At 42.1% G+C, this 24,271-nt stretch overlaps 3 protein-coding genes across 4 annotated transcripts; 2 read left to right on the top strand and 1 right to left on the bottom strand.

Annotated features, from left to right (window-relative positions):
• Positions 1-414: 414 nt before the first annotated feature.
• LOC306790663 (sex comb on midleg-like protein 4) lies at positions 415-3,637 on the top strand (the record flags this gene model as incomplete). Its single annotated transcript, XM_079287101.1, has 8 exons — positions 415-499; positions 1,343-1,579; positions 1,993-2,122; positions 2,272-2,472; positions 2,667-2,828; positions 2,914-3,138; positions 3,241-3,389; positions 3,512-3,637. The coding sequence occupies exons 1-8, from the start codon at positions 497-499 to the stop codon at positions 3,635-3,637; spliced, it is 1,233 nt and encodes a 410-aa protein (XP_079143227.1). The 5' UTR covers positions 415-496.
• A 3,729-nt stretch (positions 3,638-7,366) lies between these two features.
• Positions 7,367-12,015, top strand: vsnl1b (visinin-like 1b). 2 transcript variants are annotated; one of them, XM_079286593.1, is made up of 5 exons: positions 7,367-7,631; positions 9,321-9,487; positions 9,635-9,850; positions 10,156-10,375; positions 10,773-12,015. In XM_079286593.1, exons 2-4 carry the CDS (start codon positions 9,326-9,328, stop codon positions 10,351-10,353), a joined length of 576 nt encoding a protein of 191 aa, XP_079142719.1. In that variant the 5' UTR covers positions 7,367-7,631; positions 9,321-9,325; the 3' UTR covers positions 10,354-10,375; positions 10,773-12,015. The 2 variants fall into 2 exon arrangements, with proteins under 2 accessions (XP_079142719.1, XP_079142718.1); XM_079286592.1 differs by having other exon boundaries at positions 10,156-12,015.
• A 263-nt stretch (positions 12,016-12,278) lies between these two features.
• On the bottom strand, positions 12,279-23,610 carry smc6 (structural maintenance of chromosomes 6). Its single transcript, XM_079286263.1, has 27 exons — positions 23,508-23,610; positions 22,669-22,799; positions 22,468-22,579; positions 22,161-22,266; positions 21,926-22,062; positions 20,933-20,994; positions 20,540-20,620; positions 20,317-20,418; positions 19,349-19,468; positions 19,153-19,248; positions 18,786-18,932; positions 18,623-18,708; positions 18,366-18,536; positions 18,087-18,265; positions 17,448-17,649; positions 17,244-17,358; positions 17,004-17,164; positions 16,362-16,497; positions 16,102-16,182; positions 15,838-16,008; positions 15,455-15,592; positions 15,084-15,229; positions 14,810-14,935; positions 14,597-14,702; positions 14,016-14,168; positions 13,824-13,921; positions 12,279-13,199 (listed from the first exon to the last, which is right to left on the bottom strand). Exons 2-27 carry the CDS (start codon positions 22,783-22,785, stop codon positions 13,112-13,114), a joined length of 3,237 nt encoding a protein of 1,078 aa, XP_079142389.1. The 5' UTR covers positions 22,786-22,799; positions 23,508-23,610; the 3' UTR covers positions 12,279-13,111.
• Positions 23,611-24,271: the final 661 nt, after the last annotated feature.

The following is a 24,271-nucleotide window of genomic DNA, read 5'->3' as shown; positions in this document are numbered from 1 at the left end:
AAGAATACATGCACCACCCAAAGAATAATTCAATTATCAAAACAGTTGCAGATTATTTTTGTCTTGATTAATTGCTAACAGTTGAAGCTCTAAATATATTGCTGCACTAATATTCGACAGAATGAAAACCGCTGCAGAAAATATCATAAAAATATTCTGAATAAAATAATTTAAAAAACAGCAGAAACTCTGTCCTCAGTCTAGTTATACCTCCACAGCACTGAGAACACACACAAAAAAAGAAACATGGCAGACAACCGGCAGGGTGTTACAGGGGCTTACAGGCTTGTTGCCATGACAACAGCGGAGCCCTTCTCTCTCTCTCTCTTTAATGCACACACATACACACACACGCACACACACGCGCGCACACACACTGTCACTCTCTGTCTGTCTCTGTTGTACACACTCACACACACATACTATACAGTATTACAGTGGACTCTACCTTGCTTTGAGATCCGTGCTCAGGACATCACTCCACATCTGTCTTTGGATGGTGAGTGCCTGCTGACCGGTTATTGTTTGTTTACATGCTGTATCCTTTTGAACAATCTGCTTGAAATAATAGACATTTTTGGAGGTATACGAACCGCCGTTCGTTCATTCTTGCTGCATGCAGAGATGTGCCACATGTTTATTTCCTCGCTGCTTCTTCTTCTTCCTTTTTTTTTTTTTAAAGATTAGGGTGGAAGCTGTCATCGTAATGGTAATTCATGGCTGGGTAGCCATGGTGAAGTCAATTTCCCCCTCCCTCTGCCACTGCTGAATGCATTAGTCTAATGAGATGTCTGCAGCCTGTGTGCCGAGCAGCAGCAGCAGCAGTGTGTTAACCAAAAAGGAGACGAGGAAAAAGCCACATACAGCAAGAGCAGGATGGCTTCCCCTTCATTGTTAGGGATTTAGCTTTAAAGTCACCTTTAGGCTCCTGGGATTTAAGACAAAAAGGGCTTGGCTCTTGGGCTTTCACAATAGAAGACAGCAGGTAATAGACACCCCCCTCCTCTCTCGGATTTATTAGTGTGTTATCAGAGCAGGATGGAGGTGCTGTTTCCTCCACAGTGCATGCATGGCTGCCTTTTGTGTTGTTTCCTTATTATGGTGCTCTGCTGAATGCTGCTGCTCTAACCGCATTGCACAGCTGAGTATTCTGCAGTCTCTCAGTATTTAGATGTTGCTGTTGTTCACAAGCCAGTCTGCTCCCTCTGTGCCTGCTCTAAAATGATGCTAATGCTGCTATCTAATGTATAGTTGCTGAGGAGGAGGATTACTGTGCAAGGGTGGTGCATGTTTCCTTGCATTTCTATAGCTTGAGCTCAATGATTGTTTCCTTTGTCTCCAGCTCCAAATGAGTGTACCTGCAGCAACGGCACAGAAATCAGACGGCAACAACAGTGAAATGCAATCAGCTGCAGTGACTCCCTCCTTCCTCCCCAGCCAGTCGGGGAAGATACCGGGCAGGAAGAGAGGGAGACCCCCGCTCCGCAATGTCGCCAAGATGGATTTTCCAAATCGTTACCCCGAGTCGCTCTCTCCACTCAAAGTGCCAAAGAAGAGGGGGAGAAAGCCGGGCTTCAAGGTCAGTCACATGAGGGGGGAACTGGGGGGGATGAGCTGTGGTGTATGAGTGTGTGTGTGTGTGTGTGGATGCAATGTGTTTAAAAATGCATGTGTACACAGAAAGACTCAGACACACCGGCTCCATGCTCTTCACATTTTGGAGGACCCCGGTGAAACAGAGCGAGAGAGACTTAACGTCTTTATTCTACTGTAGTCAAATGATATGGAAATATTTTTATGACCAAAGGGGATGTTGTTATTGTAAATATGTCCATAAAACACGCAAATAAATAATCATCTGTAGCATAAAATCTCCAGTTTCGTGTAGATTTGGTGGCCTGATTATTCCACCCCCCCCCCCCCCCCTCCTTGCACGATTTAGTAAATAAATGATGCCTGAAATAAGCAATGCAATAACTTCTTCTTCTGCAGCTCAAACCCAGGATGGTGATGACACCGTTGGCTATCTCTCCACCCAGCAGCACCCCTGAGCCCGATATGAGCTCCATTCCTCAGGATGCCGCCACCATCCCCCACTCTGCCACGCCCCAGGTGCTCACAGGTAAAACACTCAAAACATCATGTTACATCATTTTTGTCTTTACTAAGATCCGGTCCTGATTTGCTTAAAAGACACATCATAAATGAGGTATCTCTTCTCCATCCCTTCTCCACCCAAAACTGTCTCCACCTGTGTTCCCCCTGCATCAGTCTGTATCTACATCAACAAGCAGGCCAACACGGGCCCCAACCTGGACAGGAAGAAGATCCAGCAGCTTCCCGATCACTTCGGACCCGACAGGCCCTCTGTGGTGCTGCAGCAGGCCGTGCAAGGCTGCATCGACAGCGCCTTCCTGCAGAAAACAGTGTTCACTCTCCTCACACAAGGCTACGGCGGGGAAAAAATATCAGGTGTTGTACAAAGACGTCCCTCAGGTGTTGCTTTCTATTTGTTCATTAACTTCCCCCCCCCCCCACACACACTACTTTACCTGATGTTGCACCTGAGTATAAAAACATGCATGAGTAAAGTCGTTTAATTACCTACTTTGCGCGTCTAAACTGGGATGTTGTTTCAAGTGGTTCCCCCCGTTTTGCCCCTCCAGCCACATTCGATGGGAAGCAGCACCTTCTCAGCCTCCCCGTGGTGAACAGCATCGACTATGTGCTCCGTTTTCTGAAGAAGCTCTGCCGCAGCTTGCACTGTGAAAACCTCTTCAGCGACCAGCCCATTACCCAACACAGCGGCGGCTCCTACCAGTCCGATGGTACTTCTAAATCTGTCTAAAAGAAGCCGCTACGCTGATACAAACACATTCTTTGAGTTCATTCTGACTCTTGTCTCGTCTGTAGCTGAAACGTCTATGGCCGAGGAATACCATTTAGACCAGTCCGACGGCAAACGCTACTCCGTGGACCCGGGCGATTCTGCTTTCAGCTCCATAAGCTCGTCCTACTCGCCAAAGTCTTCCTACGGGTTTCGTGCGTTGCAGCAGTTCTCCAACGGCTCGGCCTCCATGAGCATGTGCAGGCAGTCGTCCACCAGCCCGAGCACGTTCCCAGAGACCAACAGGACAGGTGAGAAGTCATGGAAAGAAAACACAAGATTCCACAAGATCCCAATGTTTATTTCTCTGAGGTAAGGAAGTAGAGCTTCATTTCTTTCCTTTGTCTTTCCAGGAGGTTATAATGCAGCTTCAGAGTCCCAGGACTCCAAACCTCCACCCAATAAGGACCCAACTACCTGGTCTGTAGAAGATGTTGTCTGGTTCATCAGGGATGCGGACCCCCAGGCTCTCGGCCCCCATTCAGACGTCTTTAGGAAACATGTAAGTTTGTTTTCCATTGTGGTCTTGACAGGCTGACTTGTTTCACTGCTGATTTAATGAACGTCCAGTGGAAATCACCTTGTCTGGTCGCCACACAAACTTCTTCTTTCTGCTTCCCTCAGGAGATCGATGGAAACGCTTTGTTACTCTTAAAGAGCGACATGATCATGAAGTACCTCGGACTGAAGCTGGGGCCGGCCTTGAAGCTTTGCTACCACATCGACAAACTAAAGCAGACTAAGTTCTGAAAACCTTCTCCTATATATATTTCCCTTCCTTGAATCCAACAATACATTTGAGAACAGTCTCCAGGTCTGTGAGCGAATGGGAAGAGAGTATCCCCAGGAGTGAGATGCATCATTTCTTTTTCTGCTGTAAAAGGATAAAAGGAGATGGGTTGCTACTTGTACAGATCATTTAACTTCTCTTTGCTCAGAATGACAGGGCAACAGTAACTTATGCGTGAAAAATATGCTACAAATCCAAGAAAGCAACACGAAGAGTGACACATTCAGGTAATACTGCGCGGATCTAACTTCATCTTCAGTCTTTTATGAAGACGTTTGTAACCAACATAAGCATTTTAACATTAGCAGGGTGTGATGAATGTAGAATATTGTAGAGTATAAGTAGAGTAAATATTAGCTTCTCCAACCTGCAGTTTATGTAACATTTTAGGTAATTTAACATTTCGGTGTTTTAGGTCATTTAGAATTTCTTTCAGAGCTAACACACGATAAAAAAGACATTTAGCTAGTTTTTCACCTGAAGTTAGCGCTCCGTAACCCTGCAATAACTGAGTTTTTTTTTTTTTTACACTTGAGGGCAGCGACAACAAGTTGTGAAAACAACATATCATCACCTTTAAGTTGATATGGCTGACCTTTAGCCAACAGGGGCTTATATACACACCAACAGTTATGCAGCTACTCTGTTTTGGTCTCCACCAGCTCCAGAGGGAAACATCTGGCTCGTTAGCTGCTAAATGCTCCACGATGTTCACCAGCCGGTCGTATTGTTTGTATCTGCTGTTTGGTGCTGAGCAGGTACTGTACTGGTCTTTAGAGCGTTCTCAGAAAACAGCTGCCTGCTGTTGTGGAAAATGATGCGATGAGATTAGTGGGAATCACCCAAAATAATACAAGTTGGATCAGACAGCCAAGAAATGACCCGCTGTCGAGCTCTGTAAAGCCGAAAGGAGCTGCTGCAGATTCAGGTGATCATTTTTACATTCACTGATGCATTGTTATTATTAAACAAACGATAATAGTTGAGCTGCTTTAAAGTCTTGTAGCAGAGAAACTCTGAATGTTCAAATCTGGTTGGATAAAGGAGGGACATATACCACTGAAGGACATACCGGAGACCCTTCTCTCTTCCCATTGGCTCGCAGACCTGGGTTCTCCAGACGTGAGGTCCACGCTCGGACCCTCTTGGTACATTTTGCTGAAGAATTCCATGATGTCATGTAGTGATAATGACATATTCACCCCTCTCTTCTCTTACTCACTCGCTCTACTTTTGGCACAGATTGTAAAGTGAAAACAGATTCAGATGACATTGTGGAACGGATCCTTCATACACGTGAACATATTGTAATCAGTAGAAGAAGGCCAGGGTAAGAAAGTGTTTGTCTCATAAACCTTCAAACACACACACACACACACACATATATAGTCTCACTATAGGATGTCATTTGTACCACGCTGACAACATATCTATAACTGTGAGAAACGGTGCATTAAATACTACTTTGCTTTTTGATTGAGAGAAAATCATTTTGATACAACTTTTTCACATTACTGTGTAACAAAAAAGTAATGTTCCCATTGGATTCTTTTTTATTATAATTTAGATATTAAAAAAACACTTTGACTTAAACAAAGCACAGCCTACAAACAGTAGAAAGACAGTAGCTCTCGTAGTAGTATATATAAAGAAATGAGAGCATTGTGAATGTGATATATTTATGTTTCAATATGCAAGATTGTTACATGCCAATTATCTCCATAGGCTCCTCGTGTATACTCATAAGAACGCTTTTTTTAATGCACATGTTTCTATGTTTATCAATCATCAGTGTCGATAAGGAAGCTGTCAAAACACAACAAAAACTTAAATGTTACACTGATTAAACCTAGACGGCCATGTAAATGGGTACATAATATAGTATTGCTTTTGTATGCCACTTTTGGTGTACAGTATGCATCCTTTTTTAATCAATTAACCTTTTTAATTGAATGCTGCTGTAAAGATATTACATGTAAGCCATGCCTAGTGAGATCAAGCTGAGGTGTTTTATTTTGAAAATCACTATGAATAAAAGTTGTAGAGAATGCTGAGCGGTCTCTATGCTGGTGCTAAAGTTATCTATGTATTTAACTGTTTGCTTTTGTGTTTGTGAGATGTAAAGGAAATCATATGTGTATACTGTACTGTGACCATTAAATTAAGAAATCATATAATCAGAGATTTGCGTGATACTTTTTTGTCCTCCCCCACTCTCTACTCTCACTATTCTGACCCGACAGCGTGCAGCTGTGATGGAGGTCATCTCCTGTTTTTACCTAAATTCAAATGGATCCAGAATTGGATGTGGGTCCACACGTCTGAGAATTATTTTGGCTGGGAGCCTCATCTGCGCTTCAACAGACATGGTTTAACAAAGGTGACCTAAATCTGTGGCTCCCAAACTGGTGTCCTCCAGGAGACCTTAATAGCCTCTCAAGGGGTCCTCATAAATCAGGAACAGATTCACTTCTGTACTGTTTTACTTGCTGTATATTTGCATCATTAGCACCCACATTATAGCATATATAATTATGGTCAAAGTCACAGCTTTACCTTTAGAGGCCTGTGTACCAATGCAGATCTAATTAGAGGCCCTTTGCATTGAAAATATTTGGGCCGTCCGGTTTGAAGTTAAATGATTATAAAATATGGTGTGATTTTATTCATGTCTGGATCAACATGCGCTGGAGCCACCGGGCAAAAATTAGCTGTGATTGACCATCTCTGTATATTACATGACCCCAGGTTTCCTGTTTAACATTAAACAAATAGTTTAGGAATATGCAATATCTAAGCGCAACATCAACAGAGATAATACATCTGTTATGGTAATAGTTCCACAGTTTGAGAAAAAAAAGCTTATCGATGTCCTTGTTTAGAGTCCGATGAGAAGATGGAACCACTCTCAAGTTCGTTTGCTAAATACGACGCTAAAACCTGCAGGTTAGCTTAGCATACAGACTGAAAACAGGGAGAAGCTGCTAGCCTGGCTCTGTCCAAAGGGAGCACCTCTAAAGCTCTATAAACATATAATATCTACTTTGTTTAATCTGTATGAAAACTGAAATGTAAAAACGACAAGTTGTTGTTCTCCGGGGGTTTATGTACCGGACTATTTCTTAGCCTGGATACTTCCTGGAGTTTCCGCTGGTTGCGTGACAACTGCTTCCATCCAAGAGATAGTCCGGTTTGTGTGAAGCTCTGTGAGTAGCAGGCTATACGTAATATTTGATTGAGCATAAATCTTTTTTTGACTTTTTAGACCTTCACGCTGGGAAATTAGCCGAAATGTACAGATCATTGTAGGCCTGCTGTTACCAGAATAACATGTTACAAATTGGACTCATGGCCCTCCACACATGAACATGGGGGGCCACGAGTTATCCAGCTTTGTTTTTTTCGTAATTAAATTCCATCACTATCATTATTATTATACACGATTAATGACAATATGACTAAAATATGTCACCCTTAGGTTTAATGAATCTCTAATTGAACGAATTACATTTCTGATTAGTTACAATAGATTATTTGATCAGGGGCCAAAACTCCCCTCCCCCCAAAAAAGGTGTTTCCTGCTGATGAAATTGCAGGCTGCTCATCCTCATCACGATGAAGGATCCGGTTATAACGTGACAGGATCCAGCTGAAGCCAAAGCGAGCAGCAGAGCAACAGTGAACTTATGATCAGGCAGTGATGCACACGGGTGACGCCGCGCTCCTGTAGTCGCAGAACCACAGACTGGCGTGGGATCGGTCCCTGCTGCGCCTCATCTGGAATAACGTCGGGAAAATCGAGACATTTCATAAACGGGTGTTTGTCATTTAAGGAGGCGAGCGGTGTTGAACATAATCCCCTTTTGGGCAAACGTTTGAATCGGAAAGGGGGTTTCTGTACTTTGCAGAAGCCAGAGCAGATTTATTCTTATAGAGAATCAAGACTGTAATAAGGTAAGAAGTGATTGCTTGCAGATGTACACGTCTTGTGTTCGATTTTCAGATTATAGATGCGGCAAAACGGTGAATGGTTTGTGTTAATGTGTCACGCATTGCGTTTCATATTTTCCTTGTGTTTGGAGCGCACACGGCTGGAACACGGGCACCTGCGCATCCCTTAAAATAAATGCCACTGCGTCTTGCCTGGAAACAATCAGAAATAAGAGAGGGAGGGATCATTTGACGAATTATGGGGAAAAAAAGGACATTACATTTTATGTGCCTCTAATGCGGCTCTGCGGTGGCACCGAGGGAGCTGTCTTGAGTGTTAAAAATAGGTCTGTTTGGTTATGAAATGTTCACATGTTTTTCGCCCCGATGCGCGTGCACATATGTCATTAGGAGCAGGACGGTGGGATCTAATCTGAAAATACTCTCACTGCGTCGTTTCTATCGGAATGCAGCAGCGGCGTCTCCCTATCTGCCCTCACAGGTTGCTGTTGGCTTTAACAGCATTTACTCAGATGTAATTTCCCAAAGCGTGAAATAAAACAGCATCTGTTCGGCCTCTGTTTGGGCAGCAAGTCATTCATACCTGTGGCCTGTGCGATATGCGGCGCATGTTTCCCTAAAGCGCCGCAGTTACTCGACGGTTTTCTGCGCTCCGGAAAACAATTTCGTCTTGTCATCTTCCCACAAAAAATCGTTGTCCTCAAGGTCATTCACTGTAGCCCATTACACACGCTACACCCAAGATCGGTTGCTATAAATACCAATCGTGCTCGTCAGGGTTGGTTATGTGACACGCAGCGGGTGCACATTAAAGGCTGTGGTTTGCACTGATTTTGGCTGCAGCGCACATTTCTGCTGTTTGTTGTGGAAGGCCCCAGCCAATGCAGTGCTGTGTGGTGGAGTGGCCGTCCAGCCTGCTGCTGCAGAGATATGTGGACCATATGTTGGTCTCAAGTGGTGGAGTTCTCCCACCAAAGGCCTGCGCTCCGATGTGCAAATATAATTCTGCTGTTTCATTTGGTGAATTATGTATTAGGAAATGACGCATTCTTGGCCACTTTATGTCATTTGCCACATCATGAGTCAATATTTAATGAATCTGGGGCTTCTGACGGTCTGCTCTGGTGTGGTTGCTCAAGTTGTCATGATTTCTTTACTGGGGCCCTTCAGTGTGGATAACCCCGGCTGATTGGTCTGCAGATTGCCCACAATATGGCTTAAACACTGTATTGTATACCATTGGATCATACAATACATTCCCCACTGATCCAGATTACAGCAGGCCTATAGTTCTCCTGCACGCTGTCCTCCCAGCAGTGCCCCTCTTACAACCAAGCGCAGGCTTTGTTGTCATTGTCGGGTTATAGGACAGCGTTTGCAGTGGAAACTTGACAGCAGCGATCGAACATTTAATGAACTGGATCAGCTCTGACAGTGATGATCCAGGTCAGTGCTACACGGGCCACAGACCGGCACAAGCAGGCTGGAGGGGGGGGGGGGGCAGAAATAGAACAAGAGCACCAGGGAAATATTTGCTGCCTTCTCCAAACCCCCCAAAACACACACACACATAGTCTCTGTGCCTGTGTTTGAAGTGGAAATAACAAAGGTAGTTCTCTATGTGCGCTCGAGATGTTCCTGCCAACGCCCAGGCGTAAATAAATGCATTATTCACGTGTTCTTGCACCGCAGGAACCATGGGAAAGCAGAACAGCAAGCTGACTCCCGAGGTGATGGAGGATCTGGTGAAAACCACAGAGTTTAATGAACACGAGCTGAAGCAGTGGTACAAAGGCTTCCTGAAAGACTGCCCCACTGGCAGGCTGAATCTGGATGAGTTCCAGCAGCTCTATGTCAAGGTTTGTGTGAACCACTGCTGCTCTCCTTTATCATCTGTCGGAACATGTCATCATGTCATGGCTGTTTCCCATCATCAAACAACTGCGAGTAAGTCTTTTTAAAGCCCTGCTTGAATTATTCAACACACATCTCTCCCACATTTTCAGTTCTTCCCTTATGGCGACGCATCAAAGTTTGCACAGCACGCCTTCAGAACCTTTGATAAAAACGGAGACGGGACCATCGATTTCCGAGAGTTCATCTGCGCTCTGTCCATCACATCCCGTGGCAGCTTTGAGCAGAAACTCAACTGGGCCTTCAACATGTACGACCTGGATGGTGACGGCAAAATCACCAGAGTGGAGATGCTGGAGATAATCGAGGTAAGGGATTGCCGAGTCATTAAGCCCTCGCTCATCAGGGGACAGGCCCTGTTTTTTTTTTGCTGTTGTTGTCTCCTGCACACCTGCAACGCTTTGAGTGCAGAGGCAGTTTCACAACGACATTAAATGCAATTGTATTAAATTACACCGCTCTATTTGTGGAAGCACAATCAGTGCAAAAGTACACTCCATGGTACAAGTAGCCCTGGTTTGGAATCACTGATGAACAAATGTAGGCTTCACTGGATTACATAATAACCAACACTCTACACTCTAATTTCTCACTGCGCCTCCCTCCCTCACAGGCGATCTACAAAATGGTGGGCACTGTGATCATGATGAAGATGAACGAGGATGGTTTGACACCACAGCAGAGGGTGGACAAGATCTTCGGCAAAATGGATAAGAACAACGACGACCAGATCTCGTTGGACGAGTTCAAAGAGGCTGCGAAGAGCGACCCGTCCATCGTGCTCCTGCTGCAGTGTGACATGCAGAAGTGAGCCCCCCCCCCCTGCTCTCCCCGTCAGTAACCCACACACTCTGGACAGCAGCACATGTTTTAATGTCTCATTAGGTTCTCTGCCATTTCCACAGGAAAAAAACAAACAAACAACAATGCTTGGACGATTTTTCAATGGACTCGCTTCTTGTGGTTGTATGCATGAGAATGTCAAATGCTGAATAATTTTGAATATAGCTATAAGGTATACATTTCTATTTCAAAACATGCCAATGTGATTTGTGCACAGTAACCCTATACATTCTCATTCAACCCTAGCTTGTAAATCAGTGGAGCACTGCATTCAATTATGTTCCTGCAGTATTTAGGATCCCCAGTGTTCACTGCTGCTACTACTGTACGCTTTACATAATAGTAACAAAACAATAACTCCTAATTGTAACTGTCTCTACTATCCAGACTTGTTGAGCTATTGAAGAACAGAGAGGCTCCTGTCTGTTCCGGATGTTTTCACACGATGGAACCAAGAAGAGTAGGTTCTTTGCATGCATATATTACTTGTCAGAAAAAATATAATCTCTTACCGTTTGCATCTTTAGGTGGTTATAAAAGAGAAACCCTATGGACTTCATTTAGTATTGTTGCATGGGATGTACAGTGTGTGCCTCATCAGACCATTAGTTCACCTCCAGTAATGTGGGAGCATGATTCCCTCCAGTTGATACACGTGTATGTGTGACACGAGTTTTAAAAAAAAAAGATGTTTGGATTGCAGTTGTGGGCTAATCTTCGAGGAAGAGCTTTCACATTAACATTGTATTATGTTTCGCTTCAGTGACTTCTGGGATGAGCAGAAATACATTGATGGAGCAGCTTTCTTTTTATTATTTTATTGTACTGCTTGCCGCTGAATTTAGAGGAAAGGCCAAAATTAAGGCACAGTACTCATGCATTATTCCCGAAAAAGATTCAAATTGGCTTCTCTTTCAGGCTGCTTATTTGATTTAGACTAAAACAACTTAACTCAGTACATATCAACATGTTTACAGAAAGGAAGAGCACTGCAAAACGAGTACAGTCTCAGCTTTTGACCTTGTTGCTCGGAGCTCTCTCTCTCTGGGCCGGGGGACCCTGTGAGAGGGGCTCCACTTCCAATGCAGCAAAAAATAGAAAAAGGGAGGAAAAAAAGCCTCTCATATGTTTACTGGACACACTGCATTCCTACTTATACAACTGTTTTGTAAGTTGAAACTTTTTATCGAAAGGTCTCATCTTCTTTTCCGTTTGCAACAATCATTAAAGATGCAGGCCCCTCAAGAGAGAGGCGCTTGATAAAGCTTTTGAAAGAGCGTTTCAGTGCGAGATGGCAACCGGACGACGATGTGAGTTCAAGTTATTGCAGAAATTCTCTTTCAACAGTTTTACGTCAACATTTCTAGACTTGTAGTCCACTTACAGTAGTGGAGGTTGCAGAAGCTTTTCACTGTTCTATCTCTAACATAACTGAAACCAACCCTCACATTATTAAAGTCGATATTATTTATACATTTCAGTCCGGTCACTATGTCAAGATTATTTGTCTTGTAAATGTTTACATCAAATATGGAAAAAAAACATAATACAAGTGACTGTATTCTTTTATACATGTGGCATGTGTTGCACCCAAAATTAATTCTGTAGTGATTAAATGAATAAACCGTCACCAGGCTTTTTCGAAAGACGAGGTGTAGCAGGTGTAGTAATTCATGGGAAAATAAGGACCACGCTGCTGCAGACTTTAAGGCTGCGTTGAATGTCTGTGTTGATGTGGATGGAAGGCGTGAACGGTATATATATACATATATATATATACATATATACATATATGTATGAAAAGTATGACCGATACAAAGATGTTTGGATCATTCAAAATTTTATTGTAACAATGGCTATGATTTTCACAGCAGTTACAGTAAACAGCTGCTACATGAGTGGTTTTCAGAGAACTGGAGAGTGTACATGTTTATGTCACAGAGCCCAAATATGATCGACTCCAGGAGCAAATTTACTATCAACATTAACATTGACTCCTGAGGTAAGACGACACAAAAATATCATTAAAACATTTTCAGAGTAACATTTAAAAAGAACTTCCACTCATAACTCAAATGAATATGTTATTGAGATGCTCAAAATGATATAATGGATGATAAATATTAAGAATAGTAATACAAAAGAGTGAGAATCTTGCTAGCGGCCCCTAGAGGCAGTACTGGTCTTTACACCCAAACACACCAAATCTTAAATGTCCTCAGAGTTGGTGGCAGCACAGCCTTCAGAGTGAAAAAACAATAAATATCAAATCAATAACACGTTAAAGGCAACACATATTGTAATAACACAATTACTACATTTCATAAAAGGGTCATTCCTGTTATGCAACACTTCAGTCCCCATGAATCACTTCCTCGTGTTTTCTTCAGAATGTGTCTAATATTTATAACATTAAAGACTACGGCATATTTCATCACATAAATACAGAATAATGCACATTAAAACTGCTTCTTTTTTAAAAACTTAACTGACATTGTTTTGGTACACAGAAGGGCTATAATCCATAAAAATATAAAACATTCAAACGTTCTTGAATAATTTCATAGGCTGCATAACAGGAATGACACGACACATTCAAGAATTTATCACAGCAAACAAACCAATTACAACTCCCGAACACACAAAGCAATACTGAAATATACATCGACGGTGCACATGAACATTCATCCTCATGTCTTTAAATGTTTCTGACACTGGAGCTCAGCTCAAACATCTTCATCCATCGTTTCGCTACGAACTCTTTCAGGATCCTGAAGCTGGTGGATTTTGATGAGGCTGGTTTTGGGCAGATTGCTGAAAGATAACGAACCACGGTTATTATTTCATCAGTCGTCAAACATTATTGACACACAGTGAATAAAGTCTTCGTTAAAGCATAGAGGTACAACAGGAAATGTTCACAGAAGAATATGGCAGCTGCCTGGTGGCACAATGTGATTAAAACATTATTATTGAAATCATTAAATCATTTTCTCTTTAAATGATGCAACTGAATCTATTGGGAAAGAACTAATACAAAAATTGAATATTTCTATATAAATTTAATAATCATTTATGATGATAAAAAAATTGTAAAAAATGGCAGATTTGTTTTTGTTTTTATGTAGCAAATCAGTTAAAAATGCATTAAAAAATACACAATTTAAAGGCAGAAAATTGGCATCAAAACTTGCTACGTTCACAATCAGCTTATCACTTTTATATTTTCCAATTTCTATTTAAATGCTGAAAAAATAATCCCAATTATGTATTACAATTTATTCCAAAGAGCCACAATAAAAAATAAATCTATAATTGATCTGTTGGCACCCTTAAGCCTCCATATAGGAAACAAAGTGAAAGTTATGCAAAATGTAAAGGTTCAGTTAATGGAAAGGACAGCATGTAAACCGAGGCAATTCTTAAGAGGAGCGCCACCTGGTGGTGAGGGGAGTGATGAAGATGAACTGTCGAAGGTGCTGCCGCTCCGACAGCTCCAGGAGGAGATCCAGAGAGATCCTGCGATTGTGCATATCCTACGAAAGAGTTAATCGAAGTGAGTGAAAGCCAAACGTCGATGCATATTTTGATACAAAAACGTGTGCGTTTCTGATGATGCTGTGCGCTCACCATGTAGACGTCGAACTCATCGAGGCATCTGAAGGGCGATTCGGTGATCTCCCACAGAGAGAGCATGAAGCAAACGGTGGAGAAGGAGCGTTCACCCCCAGACAGCGACCTCGTGTCGCTCACACCATGGTCCTCTCTGCCCGGAGGCTTCACCTTTACGTGTGCCAGAACAGGTTTGTGTCGTACTTGTATTGAGTGTTCATTTCTTTCCATAAGTTACAAAAAAGAAGTCGTGCATGTTATAGGTTCCAGCTTTTTGCTCGAGACATTTTGGGGGCACTTATGAGTAGAGACAGGAAATAACGCAAGAGAGACGAGGGATGATATGTGCACGTGAACCAGGGATGTGCATGGTCACCAGGATTCCCCATCTTACTTTAAACCGTTACCTTCAAGTGTTTTTTCGTCTTTTGTGACGAACACACTTTTTTCTTCCATATGATGTGATTTTATATAACTACTGCGATTAAAGAGCTCATTAATTCTATTTCCATCATTGAAAAAAACAACAACCGTAAAATGAACACAGGAACAACCTTTCTGAGTAATTTATAACAACAAAAACAAAACAATTGACGTACCGAGATTGAGAGTGTCTCATTGTTGTGATCAAAAACCATAGAGCCACAGCAGTTCATCTTTATCAGAAAGTTATTGAAGTATAACTTACATCTGACAGAGAGTGACCTTTAGGAAGGAGGAGAAGAAGAAATAATCAGGACTTCCACTGCCAGTTAAACACTGTAATCATGGATTTCTGGATTCTTTTTCAAACTCAGCAGATCGTTATTTACCTACGCATTGTCTTGTATCTGTCCTGCCTGTCCGACATGATGTTATCGAGTTGATCGATGAACCTCCGCAGATCTCTCACCTGGTTGGTTTTCTCTCTGTAGAGAGCGAGGGCCTCAGCGTACTCCCTAATGAGGGCAGAAAAGGACATAGCCTAATTCTTTCTCATTCCAGACTTCAGTGTGCTAAACGAGGCCAGTTAGTGATGGCCAACGGGCAGATTGGATTGAAGTGTAAAGTAGAAAAAAGTGGCAGTGGCAGAAGAAATCTCCTCACCTGACCACCTGCTCCTGCTCGCCATGGTTGCTCTCGAACACCTTGATTGTCTTCTTCAGCCGAGTGATTTCGGTGTCGATGCTCCTGGTGCTGCCGGTCACCTGCTGCCGCTCGGGGCTGATCTCGGTGGCTTTGGCCACATATTCCTGTCATCACATGTGAGGCCTGGTGACATTCTGACAACTCTGAATGACTCTGGAGGCAGTAAATCCTCTCTTTGGTTCCGTTTACTAACTGCTAGCTGTCGGTGTAGCTTAAGACTGGATTCATCTGTGGAGCGTACTGCAGCTAAAAAGCCTCCAATACATGCATGAGGTAAAGAAAACAGCTAAATGTAATGTGTTGAACTAATTCAGTGCAGCTCTTGTTACCTGTAGCTCTTCTTCTCGTTCAGCGAGGTCAATGTTCATAGCTTGGATGTTGTCATCATGAGCCTTCAGTTTGGTTTCCAAAATCTTAAGGGTTCGTTCATGTTTTGCACACTCAGCATCCAGCTTCACCTGCTCATCCTTTGGGTCAACAAACAATAATAGTCAGCTACACGATCACCTCTTCTTGAGGACAGCTTGACACACTTAGATCCTCAAGAAGAAAAATAGCGCTGTCAAATAACAAGCCTCCACAATTCAGATGTATTTAAAATCAGAGGACAGAAGCAACATCAAAACTACAGAAAACAAGTCTGCAGCATCTTTTGATTCCTGTCACTATTTTTAGCCTCTAAACAAAGTGATACAACAAAGATCTACTGCACCTTTAACGCCTCCGTGTCCTCAGAAAGCTGATCAATCCGTTCTCTAACAGCAGAGTACTTGGACTCGGTGTCCTCTGCTGCTCTCTGATGCTCGTCGAGCTCCGTCTTCGCCTCATAAACACTCTGCTTTTCTGCCTCGAGCTTCCGTCGGTTCTCCTGGGCGACTTCTTCCTGCAAGATGTATGTTGAGACATTAGATTTACATGTGGAAAGATGTACGTCTGTTTTGAGAGGGGTCGGTACAAGTAAAACCAAAATGATCACCAAGGAGCTGATGTCATCGATGTGCTCCTCGCCAGCAGCCTCCAGCTCAGTTATCGATACCTTGACTTGATTCACAGAGACCTGCGGGGAAAATGTAAAATAAAACTGAAATTACTTCATGAACGTAGATCAATCATGCACAGCATCTCTATCATCAATCTTTCTCTCACGAAGAGAACAAAAAGAAGCCATGAGAACAGCATCGACAGGAGAAGAATGAAAATGTTAAGTGAAACCAGGTTCTGGTGCTCATCACTGACCAGAGTCGTCTTCAGGGTCATGATGGTGTTGTTCAGAATGTTCTCCATGCCGATGATGTCCTCGGTCACAGAGCTCACGTGGAGCTGAAACCTGGACAGCTGAGCCTGGTGATTCTCCAGGTCCGACTCCAACATACTGTGACAGGAAGCATCGATTTTTATCTCACATCACAACTCCGCACGGTCATACATTTACCACATTGGAGAAAACAAGAGGCAGAATGAAAACACCTCTTTTGAAAAGACAAGACAAAAAAACTAACTCTGCTGGGCAGCCAAGAACAACATATTCCATTTGACATAAGAGTAGAGACACTGTATCGAAAGAGAGTATTTATTTGACGAAGTGAAAGCAACAAATGGCATTAATGCAGCATTGGGTAATGGATATGTAGATAATTGTACGTAAAAGTACAAGTGGGCTTAGCTTAGCATAAAGACTGGACGTGTCCCCCTATTTCCAGCCTTGATGCTAAGCTAAGCTATTTGGCTGCCAGCTGTAGCCTCATATTCACTGAACAGACACAAGTGTGGTGTAAAACAGTTCACTGCCAGCAACTGGTTTCAGCTGGTGTTTCACGTTGGACTTTTCCTTCCCTCAAACTATCATTAAATTATTATTATTTTTTTTTACACAGGTACCTTATTTCAGTCTCGAGATCCCCGCCGAGATACTTGGCCATGCTGAAGTCGGAGGTGTAATAACGGTTTGAAAACACCTGATCTCCCTCAGCAGTGAACGCTTCACGGCAGTTTTTAGGAGGCCGGCCTTGCTGCATGACCCTCCTCGCTTTGTCTTTTTCCTTTGATTCAACACAAAGGTCACAGGTCAGATAGGTTGTGCGACAATCGGCATGAACAGGCATGAGTGCACGCACTAACTTTGATAATGAGAATTGACTCTATCGCCCTCATATCAATCAGGCAGTTGATGATGACCGGGCTTGTTGCTGTGATTATGTCCAGCACGGACGGGTATTCTGGATGATGTGCTTTCCTACAAAACATCAGAGAAGGAAAACAAAATGTAAAATGTGTCCAGATAAAAGTCAACAAATCTGAAATGCTGCTGCTGCTGCTGCTGACCGGCCATGAATGTTGTAAACTTTTTCAGAGAAACGGCTGACGATGAGCTGCGGCCTGTTGCCCTTTGGATAGTAGCGACACATCAGCTCCTGGAGGACCGCCTCGTCCTTGTAGTTGTCACAGCAGAAAGCTTTCATGAAGCTCCGCAGACAGCACTCCACGGCCACGGCCAACATGGGATCCTTCAAACTGATGCACGCCCCTGAGAGCAAACGCAGACGGTCAACTACAGTACGTACTATTCAACTGGATTCACTGCTTCACTTGAAATGCAGAAACTGAGAGTGAATCATCTGTATGCCAATTCTTAGAAAGACAGCAGGACAGAATGATACTTTCACAGATAATGAAGCAAATTAATAAAAATGTTGGGAAATACATTTTATTAGTTGACTTGACAGGAGTTAGATGAGATTTTGTTGACTTTAGACAGAGCCATGCAGCTGTTTCCAGTCTTTATTCTAAGCTAAGCTAAGCTAACGACCTACTGGTTCCTGCATCATATTTAACAGACAGATATGCGAGTGATATTGATTTATTTTTCAACTCTCAGCAAGAAAGGAAATAAACGTATTTTCCGAAATAAATACTGTCCAAATAAGTCAAGCCAACAGAACACAGGAAGAAAAACAAAGTCACCTATTGGACCAACAGGTCTCTTGAGAAAGCGCCCTGTGGCGTACGCCTCAGCGATGGAACCCAGCAGGTCGGGTACCTGCTCTCCAAACCGCTTCAGTTTGTTTGTCCGACTGGCGAGGATCTGATTTTTCCTCCTCCGTTTGGACTCGTACACAACCTGGATGTTTCTTTCCTCCAATCTAATCAACGTGAACAGACCGGGGAATATTTCACTGGACTGCAGATAAACTGGGCTCTCGCTCAAATTGCACCACCAAGCAAAAATACCACGTCTCGTACCTCAGCTTGTCCCGCTCTTCCCTTCCCGTGAAAAGAGCCTGATGTTTGTTCTTGATCTCCTGATTCAGCTTTGAGCCCTTTGTTTCAAGCTCTGCAAGCTGCTCCTTCAGACTGGATATTTTCTTCTGCTGTTTTGTATATTCCGTGTCTACATCATTGTCAAAGCTTACACTAAAGTGAGACGGGATAACATTTCAATTAAATGCATGTATTTGTGTTAAAGTAAAGATGTCATTTTCACCGTTCTGCTCCCCTACCTTGTTCTTGCCTTATTCATTTTTTCCTGAAGGTCTTGCTCCTTCTCTGACTGTTTGAGTTTGTTCAGAGCTCGGAAATAAACAAGCTACGAGGAAAAAAACGATATCGCTTGAACCAATATAAATGTTGTACATTTGACATGTCATATTTCCCGATCCGTACCTCCTGTTCCTTGTGAGCTTTGCTGACAACCTTCACTTGCTCTTTCAACCTCAGATTGTCTTCAGACAGAGACTCCTGTTCCTGTCTCATGCCGTCAACCCTGCTTTTGATGCACTGCAGCGTCTTCTCTACTCGTGTGAGCTCAGACTGTGTGAAAGATAAGAAAAAGAGCAGACGTATCTTTAAAGATGACATTTAAAAATCTATTTTGTCCAAGCTGTGCGTTGGTTTTCTTTCAGTGGAGGACGTCTGTAAACACGTTAGTGGGTGAGGACAGCTGGTTTATATGGTGGTGACAGTTTGAAGATAGGGTTTTTTTTAAATAGACTTGTATTTATTCAACAGAATGGGAACACTTGTGACTCACCTGACAGAGCTGAAGGTTGTCCTGATGTTTGGGATTGTTCGCTTCCTTTTCAACGTCCTCTTGTAACTGCTGCACAAGCTGCTCCTTCTCTCTGACCTCGGAGTGATGAGAAAAAGAGACAGAATTTAAAAAATACACATCATAAAAGAAAGATGTAACTCAAATGAATGTGTATTACACAGTGATCGACTCTTACCAAAGACCATGCCATTGCTTTCTTCAGATTCTCCAAAACCACCTTCATCTCACTGAAGGACGGCCACTTTTCATACCTCTCCTTCTTCTGGAGAAACTCTTGCTTCAGGTCCTTGAGAGACTGAACACAAACATTGTGCGAGATCTTTTATTGTTGTTTAGCTGTGTCTGAGTGATTTATGTATTTCACATACTCTGTATGCTTTTATGTTTTGTGCCTCTGACATGGATGTTTTTTAGCGTCAAAACAACTACAGCATAATACTGTTTTTAGTCCATGTTTTAACATCGTTATTCTCATTTTTTTTCCATTGTTTGTCCACACATTGTTAAGTGTCAATGTTGTTTCACCTTAATCTTACATTGTTTTTAGGTTTATTGTGTAACATCTGCCTCTTGGGACTACAGATGAAAAATAGCCTTTTGGCTAACTCTGGCACATTTGCAGAAATGTTGTTATTAATGTGCACCGTCCCGTTCAAATAAACCAATAAAATAAATTAAAATGATTCGGTTATCTTTGGGCAAAAAGAATACACTGTACACGTGAAATTATTCATCGACAAACTTATCAGCAGGCAAGCAAACTGCACCTAATATACAACACGTTTCAAAACAGACGTTACAAAGTGCTTTATGGGAAGAAGAACAAGAGAATTAATATCAACCCACAACATGAAATCATCAAAACCAAGAGAAAGCCAAAGAAAACAAACGGGTTTCAAGGTGTTAAGAGGACATTTACATTATAAAAACATTGTGTTTGTACCACTAGGAAGAGTAGAATAAGTTGTGGGGGGAATTTATGGAATGGTTTAGATAAAGAAAGTAAACAAAGTACAACCATAAATCAATTTAAACAGGTGCACCTATACGGTATCAGTATCCGGAGGAGCACACGAAGCTCCCCTGTGTTAAGCTATGAAAATAAATACGATACAAGTCAATATGAAATCATGAACATAGTACCTCCTCTTGTCTCTCAACCTGCTGTCGTGTAAGTGTTTTGGTCTGCTTGATGTGGATGTAATCTCTCCTCATCTGTTCCAGCAGAGTTGCTTTCATGAAGAACTACAAACGGAAAAAAAGGTCCAAAACATTCATCTAAACATGTGGAGATAAAAGCTTTATACGATCATGTTAACTATCATTACAGATGTGGAGCTCATAATTAACGATGGCGGTCTTGCACCTTATACTTGTCGGATTCACTCTTTGAATGCAGGAACTGTTTACTCATTTCTTGGTTGAGAATGGACACGGGGTTATCCAACTGGAACACACAAAACAAAAGTGCTGCTGAAGCCTTCAAGGATCATTATTTGGCAGAACATTTAAAAAGCTCATAAAATAAAATGAGGGCATTTGCTGGAAGATTAAAAAAAAAAAAAAGAAATCTGAAATTTGTTTGCATATTTGTGGGTTTTCACATTCAAGGGATTCTGTAGTATGGTCAAAATAAACATATTAAGATGAAGTAAAAATAAAAAACAAGCACTGCAAAAGTCAAGACTCGAAAATAAGAAATATAAATTCACAATAGAAAAATGTATCCGTTTTAAAACGAGCCGTGCAGTGTTAGTACCTGGATGTTAAAGTGGTCCAAAATGGCGGTCAGCTCCTCCTTCTTGTTTGAGACAAGTTGTCCTGAAATACAAGATAAAAGACAATCAATGTGGTTCAAACATCTGTTGTCCTAAAGGAGATGAGGAAGTACAATCATGTGTTCATATTTTTATCAATATTATTGTTTACTTTGTGTTTTGATGCTTTGCCAACATTGCTTTTCTGAAACCTTCATGCGATCAAGATAACTGAATTGAATTGAATGTAAGTTGCACGACACTCAGTGGCACAACATTGTAACTGTCGAGCAGCAACGATCAGTCTATTAATCGTCCAAAGATAATCCGTTCAGTCATTTTTTCAACGAGTGGTTTCAGTTTCTTAAATGCGATGATTTAATGTGTTTCTTAGTCATTTTATAGAAGTAAACTGAATCTGTTCGTCGGCTAAGCTGAAGCTTGAACAGACATTTTTCACTGTTTTTGGATATTTTATAGACAAAACTATTTATCAAGAAAATAATCTGCAGATTATTCGAGAAGGTAAATTACCGTTAGTTTCAGCTGTGCACATAATAATCTTTAAAAAAAGGAAGTGTGAAGCATGATCACACCTGATACAAGCAGCATCTCCCCAACAGAGATCATGCAGTTGGTTAAACACACTTCTCAGGATGAAAACTTCTCCGAAATGGTTCAACTTCCTTTTACTTACAAAATAACTCAAGTGACATTTACAACTCATGGGAAACATCAGTCCAAGTGTGAATGTAAATACAGCTTACCTTTAAATTCCCACTTGGACAGACTTGGACAGATGGCATAAAACAGTGTCATGCTCATAAAGCACACGCATGCGAGTTTAGAGAGGAAAATTCCTGACGGAGAGTAACGAATGCATACAGGTTGGAGGGGTGGAGGTCTGATTGAAGTGCTTTGTCGTCACTCCCGTGTGCGTCTGGATTATCTGACATATAAGACTTGGACATCGTCTGTAACTCAGGAAAAGTCACCTGACTTGTTCTTGAGTCTGCAGGTCCGGCATCCATCACTGGAGATCCGGTGCTCGATGGAGATACAGTCGCCGTAGACGTCCCGTTTAAAAGCATCTTGTCCTCGGTTTCTCAGCTTTACCGTGATATCTGCAGTGCTGGAGAGCGGATTATATACTGTGGTGGTATTCCAGGAGCAGTATTTACATCAACATGATAAGGATGCTCTGGAATAACATTATGCAGTTTGACTTACTTCTCACTGGTTTTCACAAAATCCTTCAGAGACATTCCTCTGTTTGTGACGGTGGCCTTTCCACCGAGGCCCACAATCAGAGCAGTCAGGATTGCACTTTTTCCACCTGAGATTTAGTTTGGAAACAACAAAGAATCACTTGTCCACAGAAATCCTCAGTGAGATCGGCTTTCAATAAACAAATTAGGTTGAGCTATATTTCCCTGAACGTCGACGGGTAACTTTGGTATTTTTCAACCTGGATTCTATTTTCCCATGTTTTGTGTCTATATACACAAAACAGGACATTTAGAAATCCGGTTCTTACTTCCATTGTTGCCGACGATGAAATTCACATTGGGCCCAAACTGGAACGGACCGAGCCAACGGTGACACATGAAGTTCTTCAGAGTGATGCTCTCAATGAGGCCGATATCTCCCTGGAGATACATGCAGAAAACAACATTTAACCCATTAAAGAGCTGGTGGTAGTGAACACTGAGAAGGGGGGGGGGGGGGGGGCACTCACTGTGGAGGAGGGAGTGCCTCTGCTGGAGGAAGGTCTCTGACGCTTCAGATCAGCCGTCACGCTGCGCCTCTTGACAGCTATCACGTCACTGACCCCTTCACCTTTCCTCTTACTCATTTTGAAACAAGTCACTGGAAATAGAGTTGACAGGAAGACAATGATGTCAGATATTATTTCTTTACTATAAAGACAGGTTTCACTTTGTTTAGTTTATTGATTCAGTTGTGATTGATTCCACATCTTTCCTCCCTACGATTGAGTTATGTGGTGTTGTACATTTTGAAACTATTTTAAGTATTGTAAAAATGTGACGTTAGACCGACTGCAGGGAACTATTTGAAGATATAATAGTTTATAAAACTCAAAGAGTGTGTGACAAACAGAAAAAAAGAGATGTGAGCCTTTTGTCTGTAAGCCAGGAAGCCACGAACTGAAACCAGCAGTTTCAACAGCAACAGGTGTTATTGAGCAACACAGCTCTGCAGATAAACATTTACTGCAAGTTGTGTGTTTCTTACATGTTTTCTAACTGATTCATACTGACATGAAGACTTGTTAGGCTTTGATTAACCTTATTCAAAGGCTGTAGTATATGGATACAATATAGCTGCAAATCACTATTCAGTTAAGTTAAGATATATATATATATATATATATATATATATATATAGTATTTAAAGTGATCTAGTGTGCTGTGTTTTCGCACCACTCAGCAGCATTCGCGTTTTTACAAGAATAGCCTACACACCAAAGTACAGTCACGAGACAGCAACAGGTTGATTTAAAATACTTCAGGTAACCTTAAGCTTCAAAAAAAACGAAAAAAAAACGTCGCCTACCATTGTGTGCGTGCAGCCTGCAAACATAACATGAGAAGACGTTACATCGTGTTGTAAGACTTCCTGGTCGGTGTGTTTCTAAGCTGAACTGCAGCAGTAACAGTTGAGGGTGTCGCTTCACTTCCAAACACGGAACCGACGGCGTGCCGCGTGATTGGCTGTCCGGAGCCACCTGTGTTTACATCGAGAATTACAATCTCACATGTTTTTTTAAATTAATAAATAGGTTCTAGACTATGGATTTGCAGGATTTGGGCGTTTCACCCATACAAACACATTGCAACTATTAAACACGGTCTACTTTATATCTTGCATGTATTTTTCGAGGCATTATATGTCTCCCATGTAAATATGAAGCCTTTAAAAACACATGCGTTCCCGCCCCCACGGTCTTTCGACACGGACTCCTACTGATGATGAGTCACCTGCAACAAACATGGTGAGACAATCGACTCATGTTTAATAATGTAACAAATTGGCATAAGTGACTGTGAGTTAGTCCGAGCCGAATTATTGTGATGGAGATGAAGGCCTGTAACTCACCTTAAAACGTGACGAGAGTCGTGTGCGTGGATTATTGTGTTTCATTCATTACTCGCGTTTCTGCATGAAGAGCTGGCTTTGCAACTGCACTGAACGATTAGAGCCAATGTTGATTCACAGACACGTGCTGCTTTAGTGTTCGGATTGTTTAAGTGAATTCTGGTGTAAACTAACAGAGTGGATTTTAAAACTGACAATTGGAGTTCCTGATTAGTTAAAAG

The sequence above is a fragment of the Melanostigma gelatinosum genome (assembly GCF_949748355.1).
Source record: "Melanostigma gelatinosum genome assembly, chromosome: 16".
Classification (NCBI taxonomy): Eukaryota; Metazoa; Chordata; class Actinopteri; order Perciformes; family Zoarcidae; genus Melanostigma; species Melanostigma gelatinosum.
Note: the sequence above shows the minus strand (reverse complement) of the source record. Positions and strands in the feature narration are given on the sequence as shown.